The 25,430-nt window shown below is 45.0% G+C and overlaps 1 protein-coding gene across 2 annotated transcripts; it reads left to right on the top strand.

The window, feature by feature from the left end:
- Positions 1-8,835: 8,835 nt before the first annotated feature.
- LOC123482267 (tRNA N(3)-methylcytidine methyltransferase METTL2-like) lies at positions 8,836-25,265 on the top strand. 2 transcript variants are annotated; one of them, XM_045209349.1, is made up of 10 exons: positions 8,981-8,996; positions 14,031-14,110; positions 14,412-14,500; positions 16,525-16,799; positions 18,628-18,677; positions 23,741-23,801; positions 23,884-24,023; positions 24,164-24,270; positions 24,444-24,509; positions 24,641-25,265. In XM_045209349.1, the coding sequence occupies exons 1-10, from the start codon at positions 8,994-8,996 to the stop codon at positions 24,802-24,804; spliced, it is 1,035 nt and encodes a 344-aa protein (XP_045065284.1). In that variant the 5' UTR covers positions 8,981-8,993; the 3' UTR covers positions 24,805-25,265. The 2 variants fall into 2 exon arrangements, with proteins under 2 accessions (XP_045065283.1, XP_045065284.1); XM_045209348.1 differs by lacking the exon at positions 14,031-14,110 and having other exon boundaries at positions 8,836-8,996.
- The last annotated feature ends 165 nt before the right edge of the window (positions 25,266-25,430 follow it).

Below are 25,430 nucleotides of genomic sequence, written 5' to 3'. Positions count from 1 at the left end.
GTACCTGTTTCCTCCAGCGTCTTCACAAGGTCCTTTGCTGTTGTTCTGGGATTGATTTGCACTTTTCGCACCAAAGTACGTTCATCTCTAGGAGACAGAACGAGTCTCCTTCCTGAGCGGTATGACGGCTGCGTGGTCCCATGGTGTTTATACTTGCGTACTATTGTTTGTACAGATGAACGTGGTACCTTCAGGCGTTTGGAAATTGCTACCAAGGATGAACCAGACTTGTGGAGGTCTACAATGTTTTTTCTGAGGTCTTGGCTGATTTATTTTGATTTTCCCATGATATCAAGCAAAGAGGCACTGAGTTTGAAATATATCCACAGTGGTATCAAATGGTGACTCAATTAGCCTATCAGAAGCTTCTAAAGCCATGACATAATTTTTTGGAATTTTCAAAGCTGTTTAAAGGCACAGTCAACTTAGCGTATGTAAACTTCTGACCCACTGAAATTGTGATACAGTGAATTATAAGTGAAATAATGTCTGTAAACAATTATTGGAAAAATTACTTGTGTAATGCACAAAGTAGATGTCCTAACCGACTTGCCAAAACTATATTGTGTTAACAAGAAATTTGTGGAGTGGTTGAAAAACGAGTTTTAATGACTCCAACCTAAGTGTATGTAAACATCAGACTTCAACTGTATAATGCATATATTCCACGGCTAAGGGCTGTATCCAGGCACTCCGCGTTGCGACGTGCATAAGAACAACCCTTAGCCATGGTATACTGGCCATATACCACACCCCCTCGGGCCTTATAGCTTAATTATAACACCCAAAACAAAATTTGTGCATGTGAGGTCCCGTGAAAAAAATGGGCCCATCCAACTGATTCGTTCTGGCGCCAGCCCTGGGAGTCAGACAGTGTTCTTTTTCAGCAACTCTGGCTAACGGCTACGATAATGTGTAGGGACTGCATCCTTCTTGTGCAGCGCATCCTTCTCAGAACAGCGCCGGAAGAAGATGGCTGCCGTTTTACAGCCCTCTAACCAATTGTACTATTATGTGTGTTTTTCCGCGTTATTTGTAATTTATTTTGTACATAATGTTTCTGCCATCGTCTCTTATAACCAAAGAGAGCTTCTGGATATCAGGACAGCGATTACTCACCTGGTATTGGACGAAGACTTTTTCTTCAACGAGGCGTTCGCGAAGGATATTCTACAGACTCCCGACAAGGCCCAGATCCCCGTCATTCGCGTGAGGAAGAGACGGAGATATCGTGGACGCAGATCCGGGTGCCTTGTAAGGATCCGACGGCGAACGAGTAAACTGCCTCTCCCATCAATCCTATTAGCCAACGTTCAAGCTTTGGAGAATAAAATGGACGATTTAAGATTACGGTTATCCTACCAACGGGACATTAAAAACTGTAATATCTTATGTTTCACGGAGTCGTGGCTGAACGACAACAATGACAACATTCAGCTAGCGGGCTATACGCTACATCGGCAGGACAGAACGGCAGACTCGGGTAAGACGAGGGCGGCGGTCTGTGTATATTTGTAAACAACAGCTGGTGCACAAAATCAAATACTAAGGAAGTCTCAAGGTTTTGCTCGCCCGAGGTAGAGTATCTTATGATAAGCTGTAGACCACACTATTTACCAAGAGAGTTTTCATCTATATTTTCATAGCTGTCTATTTACCACCACAAACCAATGCTGGCATTAAGATTGCACTGAATGAGTTGTACAAGGCCATTAATCAACAAGAAAACGCTCATCCAGATGCAGCGCTCCTAGTGGCCGGGGACTTTAATGCAGGGAAACTTAAATCCGTTCTACCTCATTTCTACCAGCATGTTAAATGTGCAACCAGAGGGGAAAAAACTCTAGACCACCTTTACTCCACACACAGAGACGCATACAAAGCTCTCCCTCGCCCTCCATTTGGCAAATCTGACCATAACTCTATCCTCCTGATTCCTGCTTATAAGCAAAAACTGAAGCAGGAAGCACCAGTGATTCGGCTAATAAAAAAGTGGTCAGATGACGCAGATGCTAAGCTACAGGACTGTTTTGCTAGCACAGACTGGAACATGTTCCGGGATTCTTCAGACAGCATTGAGGAGTACACCACATCAGTCACTGGCTTCATCAATAAGTGCATTGATGATGTCGTCCCCCACAGTGACCGTACGTACATACCCCAACCAGAAGCCATGGATTACAGGAAACATCCGCACTGAGCTAAAGGGTAGAGCTGCCGCTTTCAAGGAACGGGACTCTAACCCGGACGCTTATAAGAAATCCCGCTATGACCTCCGACGAACCATCAAACAGGCAAAGAGTCAATACAGGTCTAAGATTGAATCATACTACACTGGCTCTGACGCTCGTCGGATGTGGCAGGGCTTGAAAAACTATTACAGACTACAAAGGGAAGCACAGCCGCGAGCTGCCCAGTGACACAAGCCTACCAGACGAGCTAAACCACTTCTATGCTCGCTTCGAGGCAAGCAACACTGAAGCATGCATGAGAGCACCAGCTGTTCCGGGACGACTATGTGATCACGCTCTCCGTAGCCGATGTGAGTAAGACTTTTAAGCAGGTCAACATTCACAAGGCCGCAGGGCCAGACGGATTACCAGGACGTGTACTCCGAGCATGTGCTGACCAACTGGCAAGTGTCTTCACTGACATTTTCAACATGTCCCTGACTGAGTCTGTAATACCAACATGTTTCAAGCAGACCACCATAGTCCCCGTGCCCAAGAACTCTAAGATAACCTGCCTAAATGACTACCGACCCGTAGCACTGACGTCTGTAGCCATGAAGTGCTTTGAAAGACTGGTCATGGCTCACATCAACAGCATAATCCCAGAAACCCTAGACCCACTCCAATTTGCATACCGCCCCAACAGATCCACAGATGATGCAATCTCTATCGCACTCCACACTGCCCTTTCCCACCTGGACAAGAGGAACACCTACGTGAGAATGCTATTCATTGACTACAGCTCAGCATTCAACACCATAGTGCCCTCAAAGCTCATCACTAAGCTAAGGATCCTGGGACTAAACACCTCCCTCTGCAACTGGATCCTGGACTTCCTGACGGGCCGCCCCCAGGTGGTAAGGGTAGGTAACAACACATCTGCCACACTGATCCTCAACACGGGGCCCCTCAGGGGTGCGTGCTCAGTCCCCTCCTGTACTCTCTGTTCACCCATGACTGCATGGCCAGGCACGACTCCAACACCATCATTAAGTTTGCCGACGACACAACAGTGGTAGGCCTGATCACCGACAACGATGAGACAGCCTATAGGGAGGAGGTCAGAGATCTGGCCGTGTGGTGCCAGGACAACAACCTCTCCCTCAACGTGACCAAGACAAAGGAGATGATTGTGGACTACAGGAAAAAAAAGAGGACTGAGCACGCCCCCATTCTCATCGACGGGGCTGTAGTGGAACAGGTTGAGAGCTTCAAGTTCCTTGGTGTCCACATCACCAACGAACTATCATGGTCCAAACACACCATGACAGTCGTGAAGAGGGCACGACAAAGCCTATTCCCCCTCAGGAGACTAAAAAGATTTGGCATGGGTCCTCAGATCCTCAAAAAATTATACAGCTGCACCATCGAGAGCATCCTGACTGGTTGCATCACCGCCTGGTATGGCAACTGCTTGGCCTCTGACCGCAAGGCACTACAGAGGGTAGTGCGTACGGCCCAGTACATCACTGGGGCAAAGCTCCCTGCCATCCAGGACCTCTATACCAGGCGGTGTCAGAGGAAGGCCCTCAAAATTGTCAAAGACTCCAGCCACCCTAGTCATAGACTGTTCTCTCTGCTACCGCACGGCAAGCGGTACCGGAGTGCCAAGTCTAGGTCCAAAAGACTTCTCAACAGCTTCTACCCCCAAGCCATAAGACTCCTGAACAGCTAATCATGGCTACCCGGACTATTTGCACTGCCCCCCACCCCATCCTTTTTACGCTGCTGCTACTCTGTTAAGTATTTATGCATAGTCACTTTAACTCTACCCACATGTACATATTACCTCAACTACCTCAACTAGCCGGTGCCCCCGCACATTGACTATGCAACGGTACCCCCCTGTGTATATATAGCCTCCCTACTGTCACTTTATTCTATTGTATATATAGCCTCCCTACTGTCACTTTATTTTACTTCTGCTCTTTTTTTTCTCAACACTTTTTTGTTGTTGTTTTATTCTTACTTTTTTGTTTAAAATAAATGCACTGTTGGTTAAGGGCTGTAAGTAAGCATTTCACTGTAATGTCTGCACCTGTTGTATTCGGCGCATGTGACCAATAAAATTTGATTTGATTTGATTTGATTTGCAATTTCCGTTACAACAGACAGAGAAGGTTGTAACCTTCATAATGGTCTTGAATGTTTGTTCAAATCGCTGCAGGGTTTTTATGTAGGCTGTTCAGAAATATGAGGAAGAGACATAGGCTATGTTCGAGAGGCTCAAAACAGTAATGTATAATGGGAAAATTGTGACTGACTGACTACTGATCTACAAATAATAATGAGTAGTAAATTATGTTGCAAAGTTCTTTGTAGATCAGTCATTCGGCAGTCGCCTGCACTGTCGACTGCAATGTCGAACAAGCCCATAGGCTACATCATCATGGTTCATCATCATGGTTCATCATAATGGTTGATCATCATGGTTCAGAAGAGGGTGAGTAAAAAGACTGCTCATGCTCTCAAAATGTTGACGCCCAGAGATGACACGTTTCCGAGGTGAGCAGGACGATTATGAGATGAAGTTATGTCGGGATGCCACTGGGCCGCAAGCAAAGTCAGGAGAAGAGGAATATTGGGACAGGGACATAGAATGGTGGATTTCTGAGGAGGAATGGAGCTGAAAAAAGAGGAAGAAGTGGAAGAGAATGAGGAAAGCAGAGGTTGGATTTGAATTTGAGGAAGATGGTGATAAAAATGGAGATGGAGTGTCGATAAAGATTGGTGTCAAGTGCAAACAGAGTGAGCCGTGCACCAGACTGAGATCTAGAGGTGAAATGGAAGTGAATGAGGGCGAGTTAAGTGAGGTGGAAGGTGTGGTGAAGAGCTCGGAACCCAAGCCTGGCATTAATGGACATGATAAAGAAGAATCTGGTCCAGCAGGAGTTACATTTTTGGAGAAAGTGGATCCTTGCCTTTATAATAATAATAATAATAATATAATAATATGCCATTTAGCAGACGCTTTTATCCAAAGCGACTTACAGTCATGTATGCATACATTTTTACATATGAACCATGGCTTTTTACATATGGCTTTTTACATATGAACCATGGCTTTTTACATATGGCTTTTTACATATGAACCATGGCTTTAAAAAAGGAGTTGGGTGCAGTTGAATCAGTGAAGGTAAACTGTAGTGTACTTGTGATATTTGTTTGTGTTTCTTCTGACCAGAGGGAGCAGGCACTCCGTGTCACGCAACTTGGGTCAAGATCTGTTTCTTGCTTTGCTCTGAGGAACAGGGCAATATTGAAAGGAGTGATTTCTGGGGTAGCATTAAGTGTTGAGGTGGAGCAATTGAAGTTTAAGATTCCTGGTGTTGGTGAGGCTTGCCGTTTGGTGCGACGTAGACCTAGTGGGTAGCGTGGTGAAACAGAGGAGTCATTGTCAGTCCTTCTGAGTTTTGAGTCAGAGTCTCTACCAGACAAAGTCATGTTAGGATATATCAGTTATCCTGTTAGAGCTTTTGTGCCGAATCCACTGCACTGTTTCAGGTGCAACGTTTATGGTCATGTCGCAGCAGTTTTAGGAGGGAGATTCCAAGATGTGGGAAGTGTGCAGGAGGGCATGGGATAGAGGGTTGTGTAGTTTCGTTGGATAAAGTAGTGCGTGTCAACTGTAGGGGTGCCCATATTGCTGGGAATCAGAACTGTTTGGTGCGAGAGAGGGAAGTTAAGGTGGCTAGTGTCAGAGTAGTGCAGAAGGTGTCGTATGCTGAGGCAGTGAAGAAAGTAGAGGAGGATGGGTTAAGGGTGAAGGAAATTCAGAGGATCCTTGTGAGTAGTAGATCTGTGCCAGGACAGAGGGATAGGCCAAAGAGTGAGTATGCTTCAGTAAGGTTGGCTTCTTAGCATTCATAGCAATGGTTATTGCAGAAATGGAACATAAATCACAGAAAAGAGATGTTGTGATGGCAGCTGCAGATAAATATTTGGGTATACGAAATTTGACTTCAGAAGAGTTACAGTGTGTGTTGAGTGGTGGTGTCCCGTCCTCCCAGGCCGTTGGCATGGATCTGTAGCTTTGAGAAAGAGGTTTCCTAAGGGTTACCCCCTAGAGTCGATATCTGCACCCCCAAATAAATATAATTAGCATAATACAAAAATACCCATAAAAATCTGTGTGATGGAAAGTTTCTTGTGGGTTGACTGCACAAAGGAGTAAACCACACTATCACTTTAAGCAAGTTGGCAGTACTCCCAGAACATTGCTCTGGGAACTAGAAGGAGTGATACAATATATCTGTTTCAAGGTAAGAAGCCTCATGTGGTATAAATCAGTCACATACAGGAACCAACCATGCTTATATGACTTGTTTGTGTAGCAGTATAAGAGGACTGAAAGGGAACCTCCCCTTTAGAGTTTCATCAGGCTTGTATTGAGTTTGTGAACCTCTCCACGTGTTAATAAAGATTGCTTCATTTACTTTAATTTTGAGTCCTTAGTGGTGAATTTCCACGACATCCATCTAAGCTAAAGATATCAGTTGTTTTGCATGGGCTGCGTCTCAATCTACCGCATCCGCCGGTCTTCCGCATCTGCGGTGGAAGGTGGTCGAGCTACAGCGGTGTTTGTCAGACCATGAGACATTCTGAAAATCAGTCTTCTCACGAAAACGCCTGTATTACAAACTAATACTATGGAAAGATGAGACTCAAGAACATGATGGTGTTCCCCGTTTTGCTATATGACCTCCACAAGCATCCACAAGCATCACAGGACTCGTCTGAAGTCGGTACCACTGATCTGCCAACTTCTGTCTGTAGTGTCCAAACAGTTTGGGCTATACACTAATGACTCTGTGGAAAGGTGACTCTCACAAACACATACATCTCAGTTGTTTTGCTCTAGGATGCCCACAAGCCTCACAAGACTCGTCTGAAGGTAGCCCAGACACTTAAAAACAAACTTTATTTTGATTTATTTTTTCACTGTCTGTTTTTCCATATATGAATCTGTTATTCAATGCGTTTCTATGGACCAATAGCAGTGAGGCCAAATTCAATGTTTCATCAAATCATTTTTTAAATTTAATTTTGATACCTAAAGGGGTCCTAACATTCAAAATCAAATAGCTAAATTATCCTTGGTATGACCATCTTAAAACAATTCCATATGTTATTTTAGTAGAGGGACATCCCAAGGATCCCAGATAGCATGGACCGTTTCCAGAGGGGCGGGGCGGGGGCAAAAACTCTGTATTCACAGCCAAGTCTTCTTCTTCTTCTTTATGATTTGGTTGACAGATCACATCCAATTTTTAGGTGCATACACCGCCACCTACTCTACTGGTGTGTGAGGCCTTTCACAACCTACCTACATGAAATTCTTGATACAGTAATACAAAATTGGGGAAAAGGAAAATTACCCTGCTAACTATTAGCCCTCTCTAAAATCAAATACCACCCCATTCCACTATTTAACCCTATCTAATCCTACTCCAGACCAACAGTCTGAGAGGACAGAACACTACCACTCAACACCACCTGCAACACCACATTCCTTCGTCTCGTGCCCTCCTGCACACTTCTCACATCTAGGAATCTCCCTTCCTACACACTGCTGCAACATGCCCATAAACTTGACACCTAAAACACCGTAGTTACTTACACTTCCTAACTTGACCTTGTCGAGTAATGACTCTACTCAAAACTCAGCAGGACAGACAATGTTTCCCCACCCGCTCTGCGTCGCACCATACGGTGGGTGTCACAGACACCGGGAATCTTCCATTTCAACTGATCCTCCTCAACACAATGCCATCCCCGCTTTCAACGGCACCCTGCTCTAGAGAGCAAAGCAAGTCACATTTCTTGTCCCTAATCACGTGATCTGGAGTGCCCGCTCCCTCTGGACTGAAGAAACACAATAAATAATCACTATTCCACTGAGTTACTCTCAACAGTCCCCAACCTCTTCTCCACTCCTCTTCAACCTGACACCACATATGGATCAGCCAAAATGCAAGGATCCATTCCCTCCACAAATCTTAGTCCCACTGGGCCAGAATCATCATTTTCATCCTCGGGACGCTTGGCGGTCCTCACCGCAGGTACTACTCCATAAACTCGTCAGGTTCCATCTCTGAGCTACTAGGGGGCGTATCCCTCTTTTTGCACTTTGTGCCAACCTCCCTTACCACACCACTGCCCTCTACACTCAGCTCCTTCTCGGTGGTCATCACTGCACCTGCCACTCTTTTCATGTTAACTTTCCCTCTCTAGCTCTTCCAAAAGTTCTGTGCGATCCTCCATTCCATATTCCCTCAAAACATATTCCCCTTTTCTCCTTATCCGCCATCTTCTCCTTCACTAGATCTTCCAGAAGGCTTGTGCAATCCCACACTCCATATTTATTCATAATATGTCCACTTTTTTCCGTCATCTTCTTTCGTCCTACCTCCATTCATCCCCACGCGGTAATCTCACCCGCAGCCACGTCCTCGATCATAATGGCAAATGTAGGGCTATGGCTCCCTCAACTGGTGTAATCGAGTACTCACAGGCAACGCTGATTTACCGACTGTAGTGGGATATCTTGTTGACAATGTGGTCTTTGCTTCAACTTCTCTGGACATTCCTTCCGGTGCGTCAATTCAACATGGCAGCGACCGGGACTGTGGTAGGGATAGCGGAGCAAAACAGCACCGAAACGGGACAAATATTACCAGAATCCACATCTGGAGAACTGAAAAGACCTCAGTTCGGAACCCGTTTCCTGACAGACCCACGTCAAGTTTTTCAACATAACGCATGGTTCGTATTTTAGCATGCATACTGCTCGTTGTTGTGGTAGTACACACACATGAATAGCCCTTGATCAAGACTCTCAGTTCCATTACATTACAAAAGAGTCATTGGACGAAGGTGTCTTCTGTAAGGGGAGTTGGATCGTATCTTTCATATCAGCGAGATATCTTTTTTTTTTTTTTAAGGTTAAATTGACACACACCTTTTTATATAGGGTTAGGGTTCCCACACGGCCATATTTCCATGTTATCAAATCAATCAATCAATTTTATTTTATATAGCCCTTCGTACATCAGCTAATATCTCGAAGTGCTGTACAGAAACCCAGCCTAAAACCCCAAACAGCTAGTAATGCAGGTGTAGAAGCACGGTGGCTAGGAAAAACTCCCTAGAAAGGCCAAAACCTAGGAAGAAACCTAGAGAGGAACCAGGCTATGAGGGGTGGCCAGTCCTCTTCTGGCTGTGCCGGGTGGAGATTATAACAGAACCATACCAAGATGTTCAAAAATGTTCATAAGTGACAAGCATGGTCAAATAATAATCAGGAATAAATCTCAGTTGGCTTTTCATAGCCGATCATTAAGAGTTGAAAACAGCAGGTCTGGGACAGGTAGGGGTTCCATAACCGCAGGCAGAACAGTTGAAACTGGAATAGCAGCAAGGCCAGGCGGACTGGGGACAGCAAGGAGTCACCACGGCCGGTAGTCCCGACGTATGGTCCTAGGGCTCAGGTCTCTCAGTTGGCTTTTCATAGCCGATCATTAAGAGTTGAAAACAGCAGGTCTGGGACAGGTAGGGGTTTCGTAACCGCAGGCAGAACAGTTGAAACTGGAATAGCAGCAAGGCCAGGCGGACTGGGGACAGCAAGGTGTCAGCATGCCCGGTAGTCCTGACGTATGGTCCTAGGGCTCAGGTTCTCAGAGAGAAGAGAGAACGAGAGAATTAGAGAGAGCATACTTAAATTCACACAGGACACTGGATAAGACAGGAGAAGTACTCCAGGTATAACCAACTAACCCCAGCCCCCCGACACATAAACTACTGCAGCATAAATACTGGAGGCTGAGACAGGAGCGGTCCGGAGACACTGTGGCCCCATCCGAAGAAACCCCGGACAGGGCCAAACAGGAAGGATATAACCCCACCCACTCTGCCAAAGCACAGCCCCCGCACCACTAGAGGGATATCCTCAACCACCAACTTACAATCCTGAGACAAGGCCGAGTATAGCCCACAGAGGTCTCCACCACAGCACAAACCAAGGGGGGGCGCCAACCCAGACAGGAAGATCACGTCAGTAACTCAACCCACTCAAGTGACGCACCCCTCCTAGGGACGGCATGAAAGAGCACCAGCAAGCCAGTGACTCAGCCCCTGTAACAGGGTTAGAGGCAGAGAACCCCAGTGGAGAGAGGGGAACCGGCCTGGCAGAGACAGCAAGGGCTGTTCGTTGCTCCAGAGCCTTTCCGTTCACCTTCACACTCCTGGGCCAGACTACACTCAATCATATGACCTACTGAAGAGATAAGTCTTCAGTAAAGACTTAAAGGTTGAGACCGAGTCTGCGTCTCTCACATGGGTAGGCAGACTGTTCCATAAAAATGGAGATCTATAGGAGAAAGCCCTGCCTCCCGCTGTTTGCTTAGAAATTCTAGGGACAATTAGGAGGCCTGCGTCTTGTGACCGTAGCGTACGTATTGGTATGTACGGCAGGACCAACTCGGAAAGATAGGTAGGAGCAAGCCCATGTAACGCTTTATAGGTTAACAGTAAAACCTTGAAATCAGCCCTTGCCTTAACAGGAAGCCAGTGTAGGGAAGCTAGCACTGGAGTAATATGATCAAATTTATTGGTTCTAGTCAGGATTCTAGCAGCCGTATTTAGCACTAACTGAAGTTTATTTGGTGCTTTATCCGGGTAGCCGGAAAGTAGAGCATTGCAGTAGTCTAACCTAGAAGTAACAAATGCATGGATTAATTTTTCTGCATCATTTTTGGACAGAAAATTTCTGATTTTTGCAATGTTACGTAGATGGAAAAAAGCTGTCCTTGAAACAGTCTTGATATGTTCGTCAAAAGAGAGATCAGGGTCAAGAGTAACGCCGAGGTCCTTCACAGTTTTATTTGAGACGACTTTACAACCATCAAGATGAATTGTCAGATTTAACAGAAGATCTCTTTGTTTCTTGGGACCTAGAACAAGCATCTCTGTTTTGTCCGAAGTTTAAAAGTAGAAAGTTTTCAGCCATCCACTTCCTTATGTCTGAAACACAGGCTTCTAGCGAGGGCAATTTTGGGGCTTCACCATGTTTCATTGAAATGTACAGCTGTGTGTCATCCGCATAGCAGTGAAAGTTAACATTATGTTTTCGAATAACATCCCCAAGAGGTAAAATATATAGTGAAAACAATAGTGGTCCTAAAACGGAACCTTGAGGAACACCGAAATGTACAGTTGATTTGTCGGAGGACAGACCATTCACAGAGACAAACTGATATCTTTCCGACAGGTAAGATCTAAACCAGGCCAGAACTTGTCCGTGTAGACCAATTTGGGTTTCCAGTCTCTCCAAAAGAATGTGGTGATCGATGGTGTCAAAGGCAGCACTAAGGTCTAGTAGCACGAGGACAGATGCAGAGCCTCGGTCTGACGCCATTAAAAGGTCATTTACCACCTTCACAAGTGCAGTCTCAGTGCTATGATGGGGTCTAAAACCAGACTGAAGCATTTCTGATACATTGTTTGTCTTCAGAAAGGCAGTGAGTTGCTGCGCAACAGCTTTTTCTAAAATTTTTGAGAGGAATGGAAGATTCGATATAGGCCGATAGTTTTTTATATTTTCCGGGTCAAGGTTTGGCTTTTTCAAGAGAGGCTTTATCACTGCCACTTTTAGTGAGTTTGGTACACATCCGGTGGATAGAGAGCTGTTTATTATGTTCAACATAGGAGGCCAAGCACAGGAAGCAGCTCCTTCAGCAGTTTAGTAGGAATAGGATCCAGTATGCAGCTTGAAGGTTTAGAGGCCATGATTATTTTCATCATTGTGTCAAGAGATATAGTACTAAAACACTTAAGTGTCTCTCCCGATCCCAGGCCCTCGCAGAGTCTGTGCAGATCCAGGACAGCTAAGCCCTGGAGGAATACGCAGATTCAAAGAGGAGTCCGTAATTTGCTTTCTAATGGTCATGATCTTTTCCTCAAAGAAGTTCATGAATTTATTACTGCTGAAGTGAAAGCCATCCTCTCTTGGGGAATGCTGCTTTTTAGTTAGCTTTGCAACAGTATCAAAAAGAAATTTTGGATTGTTCTTATTTTCCTCGATTAAGTTGGAAAAGTAGGATGATCGAGCAGCAGTGAGGGCTCTTCGGTACTGCACGGTACTGTCTTTCCAAGCTAGTCGGAAGACTTCCAGTTTGGTGTGGCGCCATTTCCGTTCCAATTTCCTGGAAGCTTGCTTCAAAGCTCGGGTATTTTCTGTATACCAGGGAGCTAGTTTCTTATGACAAATGTTTTTCGTTTTTAGGGGTGCAACTGCATCTAGGGTATTGCGCAAGGTTAAATTGAGTTCCTCAGTTAAGTGGTTAACTGATTTTTGTCCTCTGACGTCCTTGGGTAGGCAGAAGGAGTCTGGAAGGGCATCAAGGAATTTTTGTGTTGTCTGAGAATTTATAGCACGACTTTTGATGCTCCTTGGTTGGGGTCTGAGCAGATTATTTGTTGCGATTGCAAACGTAATAAAATGGTGGTCCGATAGTCCAGGATTTTGTGGAAAAACATTAAGATCTACAACATTTATTCCATGGGACAAAACTAGGTCCAGAGTATGACTGTGGCAGTGAGTAGGTCCAGAGACATGTTGGACAAAACCCACTGAGTCGATGATGGCTCCGAAAGACTTTTGGAGTGGGTCTGTGGACTTCTCCATGTGAATATTAAAATCACCAAAAATTAGAATATGATCTGCTATGACTACAAGGTCTGATAGGAATTCAGGAAACTCAGAGAGGAACGCTGTATATGGCCCAGGAGGCCTGTAAACAGTAGCTATAAAAAGTGATTGAGTAGGCTGCATAGATTTCATGACTAGAAGCTCAAAAGACGAAAACGCCATTTTTTTTTTTGTAAATTGAAATTTGCTATCGTAAATGTTAGCAACACCTCCGCCTTTGCGGGATGCACGGGGAATATGGTCACTAGTGTAACCAGGAGGTGAGGCCTCATTTAACACAGCAAATTCATCAGGCTTAAGCCATGTTTCAGTCAGGCCAATCACATCAAGATTATGATCAGTGATTAGTTCATTGACTATGACTGCCTTTGAAGTGAGGGATCTAACATTAAGTAACCCTATTTTGAGATGTGTGTTATCAAAATCAAATGTTATTTGTCACATGCGCCGAATACAACAGGTGTAGCCCTTACAGTGCAATGCTTACTTACAAGCCCTTAACCAACAATGCAGTTTAAGAAAGAATACCCCCCAAAAAATACAATATAAAATAATAAGAAATAAAAGTAACAAATAATTAAAGAGCAGCCGTAAAAATAACAATAGCCACGGGGGGCCAGTATGAAAAAAAAATATATATATATATATATATATATATATATATATATATATATATGTATTCACTAACTGTAAGTCGCTCTGGATAAGAGCGTCTGCTAAATGACGTAAATGTAAAATGTAATATACAGGGGGTACCGGTACCGAGTCAATGTGCGGGTGCACCGTTAGTCAAGGTAATTGGGGTAATATGTACATGTAGGTAGAGTTATTAAAGTGACTATGCATAGATAATAAACAGAGAGTAGCAGCAGCGTAAAAGAGGGGTGGGGGGTCAATGAAAATAGTCTGGGTAGCCATTTGATTAGATGTTCAGGAGTCATGGCTTGGGGGTAGAAGCTGTTTAGAAGCCTCTTGGACCTACTAGACTTGGCGCTCCGGTACCGCTTGCCGAGTGGTAGCAGAGAGAACAGTCTATGACCAGGGTGGCTGGAGTCTTTGACAATGTTACAGCGCTTGTTTGCGGAAAACAGATTATTAGCTATCTGCGTCTTCGATCACCTGTGTGTAAATGGAAGACGGACGCCAGAAACATGTTCATTGTGTTAAAACGGTAAGTGTACATTTTGCATTTGTGAAATTATTTTGATGTGATATGAAAGTAGAGGGATTTATGTTTCTAGAACCTTACTGCAATTGACAATCGATTCACGTTTAAGTGGAGTATTTGGCTGTTTTGGCTTCCAGAGCCAATTTGCTTTTAAACAAAACATGTAAGGTCCTTGGACTATAAGGAGTAACGTTAGGCTCCATTAGTCTATTATTGGGATTACATATGGACAGAACAGAACTAGGCATGGGTAGCATGTCTTCCTCATGGTTTCTAATGGTGTTGGTGTCCCATTCACTTTCAGGGACAATGTGGAGTGGACAGAGGAGCAAGAGGCAGCTGCCAAGAAGAAGGTCCAAGAAAACAGTCAGCCCCTCCCTCAAGAGAAGCAAGGTTGGTTCTGAACCAGCATCTGGGTTTACAGGAGACGTCCTCCTTTAAGACCAGGAAGCAGCCATTCAACTTGCCATTCACCAGATTTTCAAGCTTAATAATGTCAAAATACGTTTGGTACTTACCAAAGAAAGGAGTTTCACTGAGCAAATATTGTCATTACTGCCGTCCCGGCCAGTATGTACTTCCAAAAAAGGTCTAAATAAAAAGTTCCATGGAACAGAGAAAATGCCTTTTATGGAAATAATCTAAGTGCCAAATCCACCTCATTACTGCCACCAGAGATCTTTGTATAATGACGAGATGCTCATGTCTCCGCCGATGTTCATGTCTCTGGCTGTGTTGGAGAGCATCAAAACGACTGCAGGCGACTGCCGACTGACTGATCCACAAACCACCTCATAAGTAACGACTCATTATTATTTGAAGATCTGTCAGTCAGTCACAATTTACCCATGATACATTGCGGTTTTGATCCTCTCGAACATGGCCAATGCCTTGTCTGAAAATAATCTAAGTATTGTTTTTGAGCAAGTGCACATGCGCCAAATCCACCTCTTCTGCACCTCCTTCAATATAAATAACACAATTAATATGCACTAAATAAATCATATCTTGAAATATACAATCACTGTAAAAACGTACCCTATATTGTCTACTTAATCTACTTACATGAAATACTGTGTAGCGCGGTGAAACAACAGATTAGGACGTTCATACACTGTTGTAAGTGATAAAATCAATTACCTTTCCTGCTGCTGGATTAGCCAACCTGTGCGTGGCAGCAGAGAGGAAAAGGCGAAGCGAGAGGTTCCACTCTCGCCAAAATCTGTCCAAAAATAAGCCCAATGGGTTTATTTTGGACCTAAGCTTGTCGGCTGCCTTCCCATTGTTAGGGCGGAGACATGAGCATCTCGTCATTATATACTGATCTCTGGTGGCAGTAATGAGGTTGATTTGGTACATTTCTCAAAACATTGGGAGTAGGAAGGCTCAGTGACTTTCAACGTGGCACCGTCATAGGATGCCAACTTTCCAACAAGTCAGTTCGTGAAATTTCTGCCCTGCTAGAGCTGCCCCGGTCAACTGTAAGTGCTGTTATTGTGAAGTGGAAACGTCTAGGAGCAACAACGGCTCAGCCGTGTAGTGGTAGGCCACACAAGCTCACAGAAAGGACAGCCGAGTGCTGAAACGCGTAGCGCGTAAAAATCATCTATCCTCTGTTGCAACACTCACTACCGAGTTCCAAACTGCCTCTGGATGCAACGTCAGCACAAGAACTGTTCGTCGGGAGCTACATGAAATGGGTTTCCATGGCCGAGCATCCGCACACAAGCCTAAGACCACAATGCGCAATGCCAAGCGTCGGCTGGAGTGGTGTAAATCTTGCCGCCATTGGAGCAGTGGAAACGCGTTCTCTGGAGTGATGAATCACGCTTCACTATCTGTCAGTCCGACGGACGAATCTGGGTTTGGCGGATGCCAGGAGAACGCTACCTGCCCGAATGCATAGTGCCAACTGTAAAGTTTGGTGGTGGAGGAATAATGATCTGGGGCTGTTTTTCATGGTTCATTCCAGACGATTCTGTGCTTCCACCTTTGTGGCAAGAGTTTGGGGAAGACCCTTTCCTGTTTCAGCATGACAATGCCCCCGTGCACAAAGTGAGGTCCATACAGAAATGGTTTGTCGAGATCGGTGTGGAAGAACTTGACTGGCCTGCACTGAGCCCTGACCTCAACCCCATCGAATACCTTTGGGATGAATTGGAACGACGACTGCAAGCCAGGCCTAATCGCCCAACATCAGTGCCCGACCTCACTAACGCTCTTGTGGCTGAATGGAAGCAAGAGTGGAGGCTGTTATAGCAGCAAAGGGGGGACCAACTCCATATTAATGCCCATGATTTTGGAATGAGATGTTCGACGAGCAAGTGTCCGCATACTTTTGGTCATGTAGTGTAAGTACCAGAACAAGATCAGTATATGTAGTAGTCAATTTGCATCTCTTCCACTCATTTGAACAGAGGACTTTGACTGCCGGGCGAACGAATACTGGAATAAATTCTACACCATCCATGAGAATCGCTTCTTCAAAGACCGCCACTGGCTCTTCACAGAGTTCCCCGAGCTGGCCCCACAGTGTCGTCTCAACCAGGAATCCAGTATTGGGGACCATAGAGCTGAGGACAGTGAACCACATGGTCTCGATCAGAGTCAGGGCCAAAGCAGTGAAGTCACCCCTTTGGCCCCTGGAGATGGTGACTTCCCTGGATCCAGTGCCATGTATCGCATACTGGAGGTGAGGACATATTGTATTGTATCATAGTATGACTGCAGTATCTGTTAGCTTGAGTGCCAGTCTGTTTGTGTTATTATGCCAACTCATTCAGTCATTGTAATGTCAAACATGTTTGTTGTGAGAATGAGCAATAGAGTTGGCAAGAGCACAAACAGATCTGGGACCAGCTAAGTATACAGTGAGGGAAAAATGTATTTGATCCCCTGCTGATTTTGTACGTTTGCCCACTGACAAAGACATGATCAGTCTATAATTTTAATGGTAGGTTTATTTGAACAGTGAGAGACAGAATAACAACAACAAAATCCAGAAAAACGCATGTCAAAAATGTTATAAATTGATTTGGATTTTAATGAGGGAAATAAGTATTTGACCGCTCTGCAAAACATGACTTAGTACTTGGTGGCAAAACCCTTGTTGGCAATCACAGAGGTCAGATGTTTCTTGTAGTTGGCCACCAGGTTTGCACACATCTCAGGAGGGATTTTGTCACACTCCTCTTTGCAGATCTTCTCCAAGTCATTAAGGTTTCGAGGCTGACGTTTGGCAACTCGAACCTTCAGCTCCCTCCACAGATTTTCTATGGGATTAAGGTCTGGAGACTGGCTAGGCCACTCCAGGACCTTAATGTGCTTCTTCTTGAGCCACTCCTTTGTTGTCTTGGCCGTGTGTTTTGGGTCATTGTCATGCTGGAATACCCATCCACGACCCATTTTCAATGCCCTGGCTGAGGGAAGGAGGTTCTCACCCAAGATTTGGCCCCATCCATTGTCCCTTTGATGCGGTGAAGTTGTCCTGTCCCCTTAGCAGAAAAACACCCCCAAAGCATAATGTTTCCACCTCCATGTTTGACGGTAGGGATGGTGTTCTTGGGGTCATAGGCAGCATTCCTCCTCCTCCAAACACGGCGAGTTGAGTTGATGTCAAAGAGCTCGATTTTGGTCTCATCTGACCACAACACTTTCACCCAGTTCTCCTCTGAATCATTCAGATGTTCATTGGCAAACTTCAGATGGGCCTGTATATGTGCTTTCTTGAGCAGGGGGACCTTGCGGGCGCTGCAGGATTTCAGTCCTTCACAGCGTAGTGTGTTACCAATTGTTTTCTTGGTGACTATGGTCCCAGCTGCCTTGAGATCATTGACAAGATCCTCCCGTGTAGTTCTGGGCTGATTCCTCACCGTTCTAATGATCATTGCAACTCCACGAGGTGAGATCTTGCATGGAGCCCCAGGCCGAGGGAGATTGACATTTCTTCGGTGTTTCTTTCATTTGCGAATAATCGCACAAACTGTTGTCACCTTCTCACCAAGCTGCTTGGCGATGGTCTTGTAGCCCATTCCAGCCTTGTGTAGGTCTACAATCTTGTCCCTGACATCCTTGGAGAGCTCTTTGGTCTCGGCCATGGTGGAGAGTTTGGAATCTGATTGATTGATTGCTTCTGTGAACAGGTGTCTTTTATACAGGTAACAAGCTGAGATTAGGAGCACTCCCTTTAAGAGTGTGCTCCTAATCTCAGCTCGTTACCTGTATAAAAGACACCTGGGAGCCAGAAATCTTTCTGATTGAGATGGGGTCAAATACTTATTTCCCTCATTAAAATGCAAATCAATTTATAACATTTTTGACATGCGTTTTTCTGGTTTTTTGTTGTTGTTATTCTGTCTCTCACTGTTCAAATAAACCTACCATTAAAATTATAGACTGCTCATTTCTTTGTCAGTGGGCAAACGTACAAAATCAGCAGGGGATCAAATACTTATTTCCCTCACTGTATGTGACCCTCAGGCATAATGTAGGCTAACCTATGTCCTTGTTTGATTCAATAGGTTGGCTGTGGTGTTGGCAACACCGTCTTTCCCATTCTGAAGACCAACAAGTGAGTGGTGGTTGGGACCACGTGTATGGGGCAGTCCCATTATGCAGGATGCAGCCTGTTCAGTTTTTATTTTTTATTTTTTTATTTCACCTTTATTTAACCAGGTAAGCCAGTTGAGAACAGGTTCTCATTTACAACTGCGACCTGGCCAAGATAAAGCATAGTAGTGCAATAAAACAACAACACAGAGTTACATATGGGGTAAAAAACATAAAGTCAGAAATACAACAGAAAATATATATACAGTGTGTGCAAATGTAGCAAGTTATGGAGGTAAGGCAATAAATAGGCTATAGTGCAGAATAATTACAATAGTATTAACACTGGAATGCTAGATGTGCAAGAGATTATGTGCAAATAGAGATACTGGGGTGCAAATGAGCAAAATAAATAACAATATAGGGATGAGGTAGTTGGGTGGGCTAATTTCAGATGGGCTGTGTACAGGTGCAGTGATCGGTAAGGTGCTCTGACAACTGATGCTTAAAGTTATTGAGGGAGATAAGAGTCTCCAGCTTCAGAGATTTTTGCAATTCGTTCCAGTCATTGGCAGCAGAGAACTGGAAGGAATGGCGGCCAAAGGAGGTGTTGGCTTTGGGAATGACCAGTGAGATATACCTGCTGGAGCGCAGACTACGGGTGGGTGCTGCTATGGTGACCAATGAGCTTAGATAAGGCGGGGATTTGCCTAGCAGTGATTTATAGATGGCCTGGAGCCAGTGGGTTTGACGACGAACATGTAGTGAGGACCAGCCAACAAGAGCGTACAGGTCACAGTGGTGGGTAGTGTATGGGGCTTTGGAGACAAAACGGATGGCACTGTGATAGACTACATCCAATTTGCTGAGTAGAGTGTTGGAGGCTATTTTGTAAATGACATCGCCGAAGTCAAGGATCGGTAGGATAGTCAGTTTTACGAGGGCATGTTTGGCAGCATGAGTGAAGGAGGCTTTGTTGCGAAATAGGAAGCCGATTCTAGATTTAACTTTGGATTGGAGATTCTTTATGTGAGTCTGGAAGTTGAGTTTACAGTCTAACCAGACACCTAGGTATTTGTAGTTGTCCACATACTCTAGGTCAGACCCGTCGAGAGTGGTGATTCTAGTCGGGTGGGCGGGTGCCAGCAGCGTTCGATTGAAAAGCATGCATTTAGTTTTACTAGTGTTTAAGAGCAGTTGGAGGCTACTGAAGGATTGTTGTATGGCATTGAAGCTCGTTTGGAGGTTTGTTAACACAGTGTCCAATGAAGGGCCAGATGTATACAAAATGGTGTCGTCTGCGTAGAGGTGGATCTGAGAGTCACCAGCAGCAAGAGCGACATCATTGATATACACGGAGAAAAGTGTCGGCCCAAGAATTGAACCCTGTGGCACCCCCATAGAGACTGCCATAGGTCCAGACAACAGGCCCTCCGATTTGACACACTGAACTCTATCTGAGAAGTAGTTGGTGAACCAGGCGAGGCAGTCATTTGAGAAACCAAGGCTATTTAGTCTGCCAATAAGAATGCGGTGGTTGACAGAGTCGAAAGCCTTGGCCAGGTCGATGAAGACGGCTGCACAGTACTGTCTATTATCAATCGCGGTTATAATATCGTTTAGGACCTTGAGCGTGGCTGAAGTGCACCCGTGACCAGCTCGGAAACCGGATTGCATAGCGGAGAAGGTACGGTGGTATTCGAAATGGTCAATTATCTGTTTGTTAACTTGGCTTTCGAATACTTTCGAAAGGCAGGGCAGGATGGATATAGGTCTGTAGCAATTTGGATCTAGAGTCAATCAATCAATTTTATTTTATATAGCCCTTCTTACATCAGCTAATATCTCGAAGTGCTGTACAGAAACCCAGCCTAAAACCCCAAACAGCTAGTAATGCAGGTGTAGAAGCACGGTGGCTAGGAAAAACTCCCTAGAAAGGCAAAACCTAGGAAGAAACCTAGAGAGGAACCAGGCTATGAGGGGTGGCCAGTCCTCTTCTGGCTGTGCCGGGTGGAGATTATAACAGAACCATGCCAAGATGTTCAAAAATGTTCATAAGTGACAAGCATGGTCAAATAATAATCAGGAATAAATCTCAGTTGGCTTTTCATAGCCGATCATTAAGAGTTTAAAACAGCAGGTCTGGGACAGGTAGGGGTTCCATAACCGCAGGCAGAACAGTTTAAACTGGAATAGCAGCAAGGCCAGGCGGACTGGGGACAGCAAGGAGTCACCACGGCCGGTAGTCCCGACGTATGGTCCTAGGGCTCAGGTCTCTCAGTTGGCTTTTCATAGCCGATCATTAAGAGTTGAAAACAGCAGGTCTGGGACAGGTAGGGGTTTCGTAGCCGCAGGCAGAACAGTTGAAACTGGAATAGCAGCAAGGCCAGGCGGACTGGGGACAGCAAGGTGTCATCATGCCCGGTAGTCCTGACGTATGGTCCTAGGGCTCAGGTTCTCAGAGAGAAAGAGAGAACGAGAGAATTAGAGAGAGCATACTTAAATTCACACAGGACACTGGATAAGACAGGAGAAGTACTCCAGGTATAACCAACTAACCCCAGCCCCCCGACACATAAACTACTGCAGCATAAATACTGGAGGCTGAGACAGGAGCGGTCCGGAGACACTGTGGCCCCATCCGAAGAAACCCCCGGACAGGGCCAAACAGGAAGGATATAACCCCACCCACTCCGCCAAAGCACAGCCCCCGCACCACTAGAGGGATATCCCCAACCACCAACTTACAATCCTGAGACAAGGCCGAGTATAGCCCATAGAGTGTCACCCCCTTTGAAGAGGGGGATGACCGCGGCAGCTTTCCAATCTCTGGGGATCTCAGACGTTATGAAAGAGAGGTTGAACAGACTAGTAATAGGGGTAGCGACAATTTCGGCGGCTAGTTTTAGAAAGAAAGGGTCCAGATTGTCTAGCCCAGCTGATTTGTAGGGGTCCAGATTTTGCAGCGCTTTCAAAACATCAGCTGTCTGAATTGGTGTGAAGGAGAAGCGGGGGGCATGGGCAAGTTGCAGCAGAGGGTGCAGAGTTGGTGGCCGGGTTAGTGGTAGCCAGATGGAAAGCATGGCCAGCTGTAGCAAAATGCTTGTTGAAATTCTCGATTATTGTAGATTTATCGGTGGTGATAGTGTTTCCTAGCCTCAGTGCAGTGGGCAGCTGGGAGGAAGTGCTCTTATTCTCCATGGACTTTACAGTGTCCCAAAACTTTTTGGAGTTAGTGCTACAGGATGCAAATTTCTGTTTGAAAAAGTTAGCCTTTGCTTTCCTGACTGCTTGTGTATATTGGTTCCTAACTTCCCTGAAAAGTTGCATATCGCGGGGGCTATTTGATGCTAATGCTGTACGCCACAGGATGTTTTTGTGCTGGTCAAGGGCAGTCAAGTCTGAGGAGAACCAGGGGCTATATCGGTTCTTAGTTCTGTATTTTTTGAATGGGGCATGTTTATTTAAGATTGAGAGGAAATTACTTTTAAGGAACAACCAGGCATCCTCTACTGACGGAATGAGATCTATATCCATCCAGGATACCTGGGCCAGGTCAATTAGGAAGGCCTCCTCGCTAAAGTGTTTTAGGGAGCGTTTGACAGTGATGAGGGGTGGTCGTTTGACCGCGGACCCGTTACGGACGCAGGCAATAAGGCAGTGATCGCTGAGATCCTGGTTGAAGACAGCTGAGGTGTATTTAGAGGGTAAGTTAGTCAGGATGATCTCTATGAGGGTACCCATGTTTACGGATTTAGGGTTGTACCTGGTAGGTTCGTTGATAATTTGCGTGAGGTTGAGGGCATCTAGCTTGGATTGTAGGATGGCTGGGGTATTAAGCATATCCCAATTTAGGTCACCAAGCAGTACAAACTCTGAGGATAAATGGGGGGCAATCAATTCACATATGGTGTCCAGGGCACAGCTGGGGGCTGAGGGGGTCTGTAGCAAGCGGCAACAGTGAGAGACTTATTTCTGGAAAGGTGGATTTTTAGAAGTAGAAGCTCAAACTGTTTGGGCACAGACCTGGATAGTATGATAGAGCTCTGCAGGCTATCTCTACAGTAGATTGCAACTCCACCCCCTTTGGCAGTTCTATCTAGACGGAAAATGTTATAGTTGGGGATGGAAATTTCAGAATTTTTGGTGGCCTTCCTGAGCCAGGATTCAGACACTGCTAGAACATCAGGGTTGGCAGAGTGTGCTAACGCAGTGAATAACTCAAACTTAGGAAGTAGACTTCTGATATTTATGTGCAAGAAACCAAGACTTTTGCGATTACAGAAGTCATCAAATGATAGCGCCTGGGGGAGTAGGAGTGATACTGAGGACTGCAGGGCCTGGGTTAGCCTCTACATCACCAGAGGAACAGAGGAGGACTAGAATAAGGATACGGCTAAAGGCTTTAAGAACTGGTCTTCTAGTGCGTTGGGTACATAGAATAAAGGGGGCAGATTTCCGGGTGTTATAGAAAAGATTCAGGGCATTATGTACAGACAAGGATATGGAAGGATATGAGTAAAGTGGAGGTAACCCTAAGCGTTGGGTAACAATGAAAGAGATAGCATCGCTAGAGTCATCAATTGAGTCGGTCTCCGCGTGTATAGGGGAGGTGCAAAGGAGCTATCTAATGCAGGTTTAGCTAGGCTGGGGGGTCTACAGTGATATAGTACAATTAGAAATAACCGAAACAACAATAAACTAACCATGTTTGGGCTGAGGCTAAACATAAACAGGATGTAGTACCGTAAAAAGGAACAGTCCAGCAGATATCAGCTGTATAGCTGAGTTATCATAAGGTCCGGTGGTGAAGCACTAGTAAGAGGCCACGGCCAGCGGGCCAGGGCTAGCAGATGGATGGAATCTTCGTGGTTAACGTCGTAACCACATCAGACGATTTCGTCCGCAGACCAGTCGTGTAGGATCGGCGGGGCTCCGTGTCAACACTAGGTGGTCCCGTATACTAGCTACTACCCTCTTCGTACGCACATGCTGTATATCTGCTATTCAGATCTCAATATGTTTTAGATGCAACCCTCTTAGCACCTCCATGTTCCCTGACCCTGTCTTCTTTGTGTGTGACAGTGACCCTGGGCTCTTTGTCTACTGCTGTGATTTCTCCAGCACCGCTGTGGAGCTGGTCAAGGTGAGAAGGAGAAATGCTTGATAGATGATGTCATTAGTTGGCTGATAAATAGATTCATTTATATTGTCCCTTTCACCACCAGGCTAATTCAGAGTATGACCCCGGGCGCTGCTATGCCTTTGTTCATGACCTGGGTGATGAGGGAGCTATTTACCCTGTCCCAGACGCCAGCCTGGATGTTATAGTGCTCATCTTTGTGCTCTCAGCCCTGCATCCTGACAAGTAAGCCACCCCTGTGTGATGTGTGTGTTTGAGTGTGGCAACAAGCAAGTGTGGGTGCATGTATGTGTGTTTGCTTGCGTGTGTGTGATAGGGAAAATTAAGTGCAATCAAATTCCCATGTCATTCTTTTTCTCTGTCAGGATGCAGGCCTCCATCAGCAGACTGGCTCGGCTGCTGAAGCCTGGAGGAGTGCTACTGCTCAGGGACTATGGACGCTATGACATGGCACAGCTACGCTTCAAGAAAGGTTAGTTACCATAGGCACTCATGCGTGGGACTGTGTGTGATCCAATCAAATTGTATTGGTCACATATATATATTTAGCAGATGTTATTGTGGGTGTAGCGAAATGCTTGTAAATTGTGATTAGCAATATGTACATGTTTTTGGGAAAATTTATTGAATGTGTTCCTTTTTCAGGAAGGTGTTTGTCAGATAACTTTTATGTCCGGGGTGATGGAACACGAGTCTATTTCTTCACTCAAGGTAATAAATAAATCAAAGCAAAAGGCTGGTATGTACTGCTTTTTAACCGTGGTAATTTGCAAATTTTGTTTTTTTCCTTCTAAACTTTCTGGGTTTTTTGTGTATAATATCTCCATGACATCTCTCTCCAGATGAACTACATGACTACTTCAGTGAAGCGGGTCTGGAGAAGGTCCAGAACATGGTGGACCGGCGGCTGCAGGTGAACAGAGGAAAGCAGCTGACCATGTACCGTGTCTGGATCCAATGCAAGTACCGCAAGCCTCATACCCAACCAACAGAGTCACAGGAGTGAGCCAGGAGCAGCAGAGAGAATACTGCGGTTTATGTCTCAACTAGTGTCTGAGGTAGAAGTGGGACTGCAACCCCTGGGAGGGGTGGATAGAATTGGGATACCTCCATGAGACAATTGTGATTATGGACACCATGGAGATGGATTGAGGGGTGATGTGTGTGCAAAGCATTAGACATGTTTTGCTATTGGGTTCCTTCAGCCATTTGTCTACACAGCTCTGGGTTCCCCCAGGTGCCTTTTGATAATGTATCTCTGACTGAGAGGTGGACATGACTCAGAAACGGCATATAGAGAAGGCTGATGAGCTCATGAAACCTGAACAAAGGGCTGGAAACCCAATATACTAATGTTTACATTCAACAGACTGTTTACCATAATCCATTATTTTAGATAAATTGTGCTGTATGATTTTTTTAAAATTACATTTACACCTTCAAAATGATTAAAAAACAATGTGTGAACCCATCATTGTCACATGATTCCTTTCAGATAATTGCCTTCACTTCACATATCAAAAGATTATTATTATTATTATTATTATTATTATTATTATTATTATATTATAAAAGATGATTGCATTGAGCTTGTTTGTAAATCGACTTCAATTGGTCTAGACCAAAGGTTTG

This window comes from Coregonus clupeaformis, chromosome 30 (assembly GCF_020615455.1).
Source record: "Coregonus clupeaformis isolate EN_2021a chromosome 30, ASM2061545v1, whole genome shotgun sequence".
NCBI classification, from domain to species: Eukaryota; Metazoa; Chordata; class Actinopteri; order Salmoniformes; family Salmonidae; genus Coregonus; species Coregonus clupeaformis.
This window is presented reverse-complemented; position numbering and strand designations above follow the sequence as displayed.

Excerpts from the sequence above, each read along its gene's own strand:
- LOC123482267 (XM_045209348.1), top strand. The coding sequence starts at position 8,842 with ATGGCAGCGACCGGGACTGTGGTAGGGATAGCGGAGCAAAACAGCACC. Across the intron at positions 23,802-23,883 it reads CCGCTGTGGAGCTGGTCAAG|GCTAATTCAGAGTATGACCC; the intron begins GTGAGAAGGAGA and ends TTTCACCACCAG. Across the intron at positions 24,271-24,443 it reads ACAGCTACGCTTCAAGAAAG|GAAGGTGTTTGTCAGATAAC; the intron begins GTTAGTTACCAT and ends TTCCTTTTTCAG.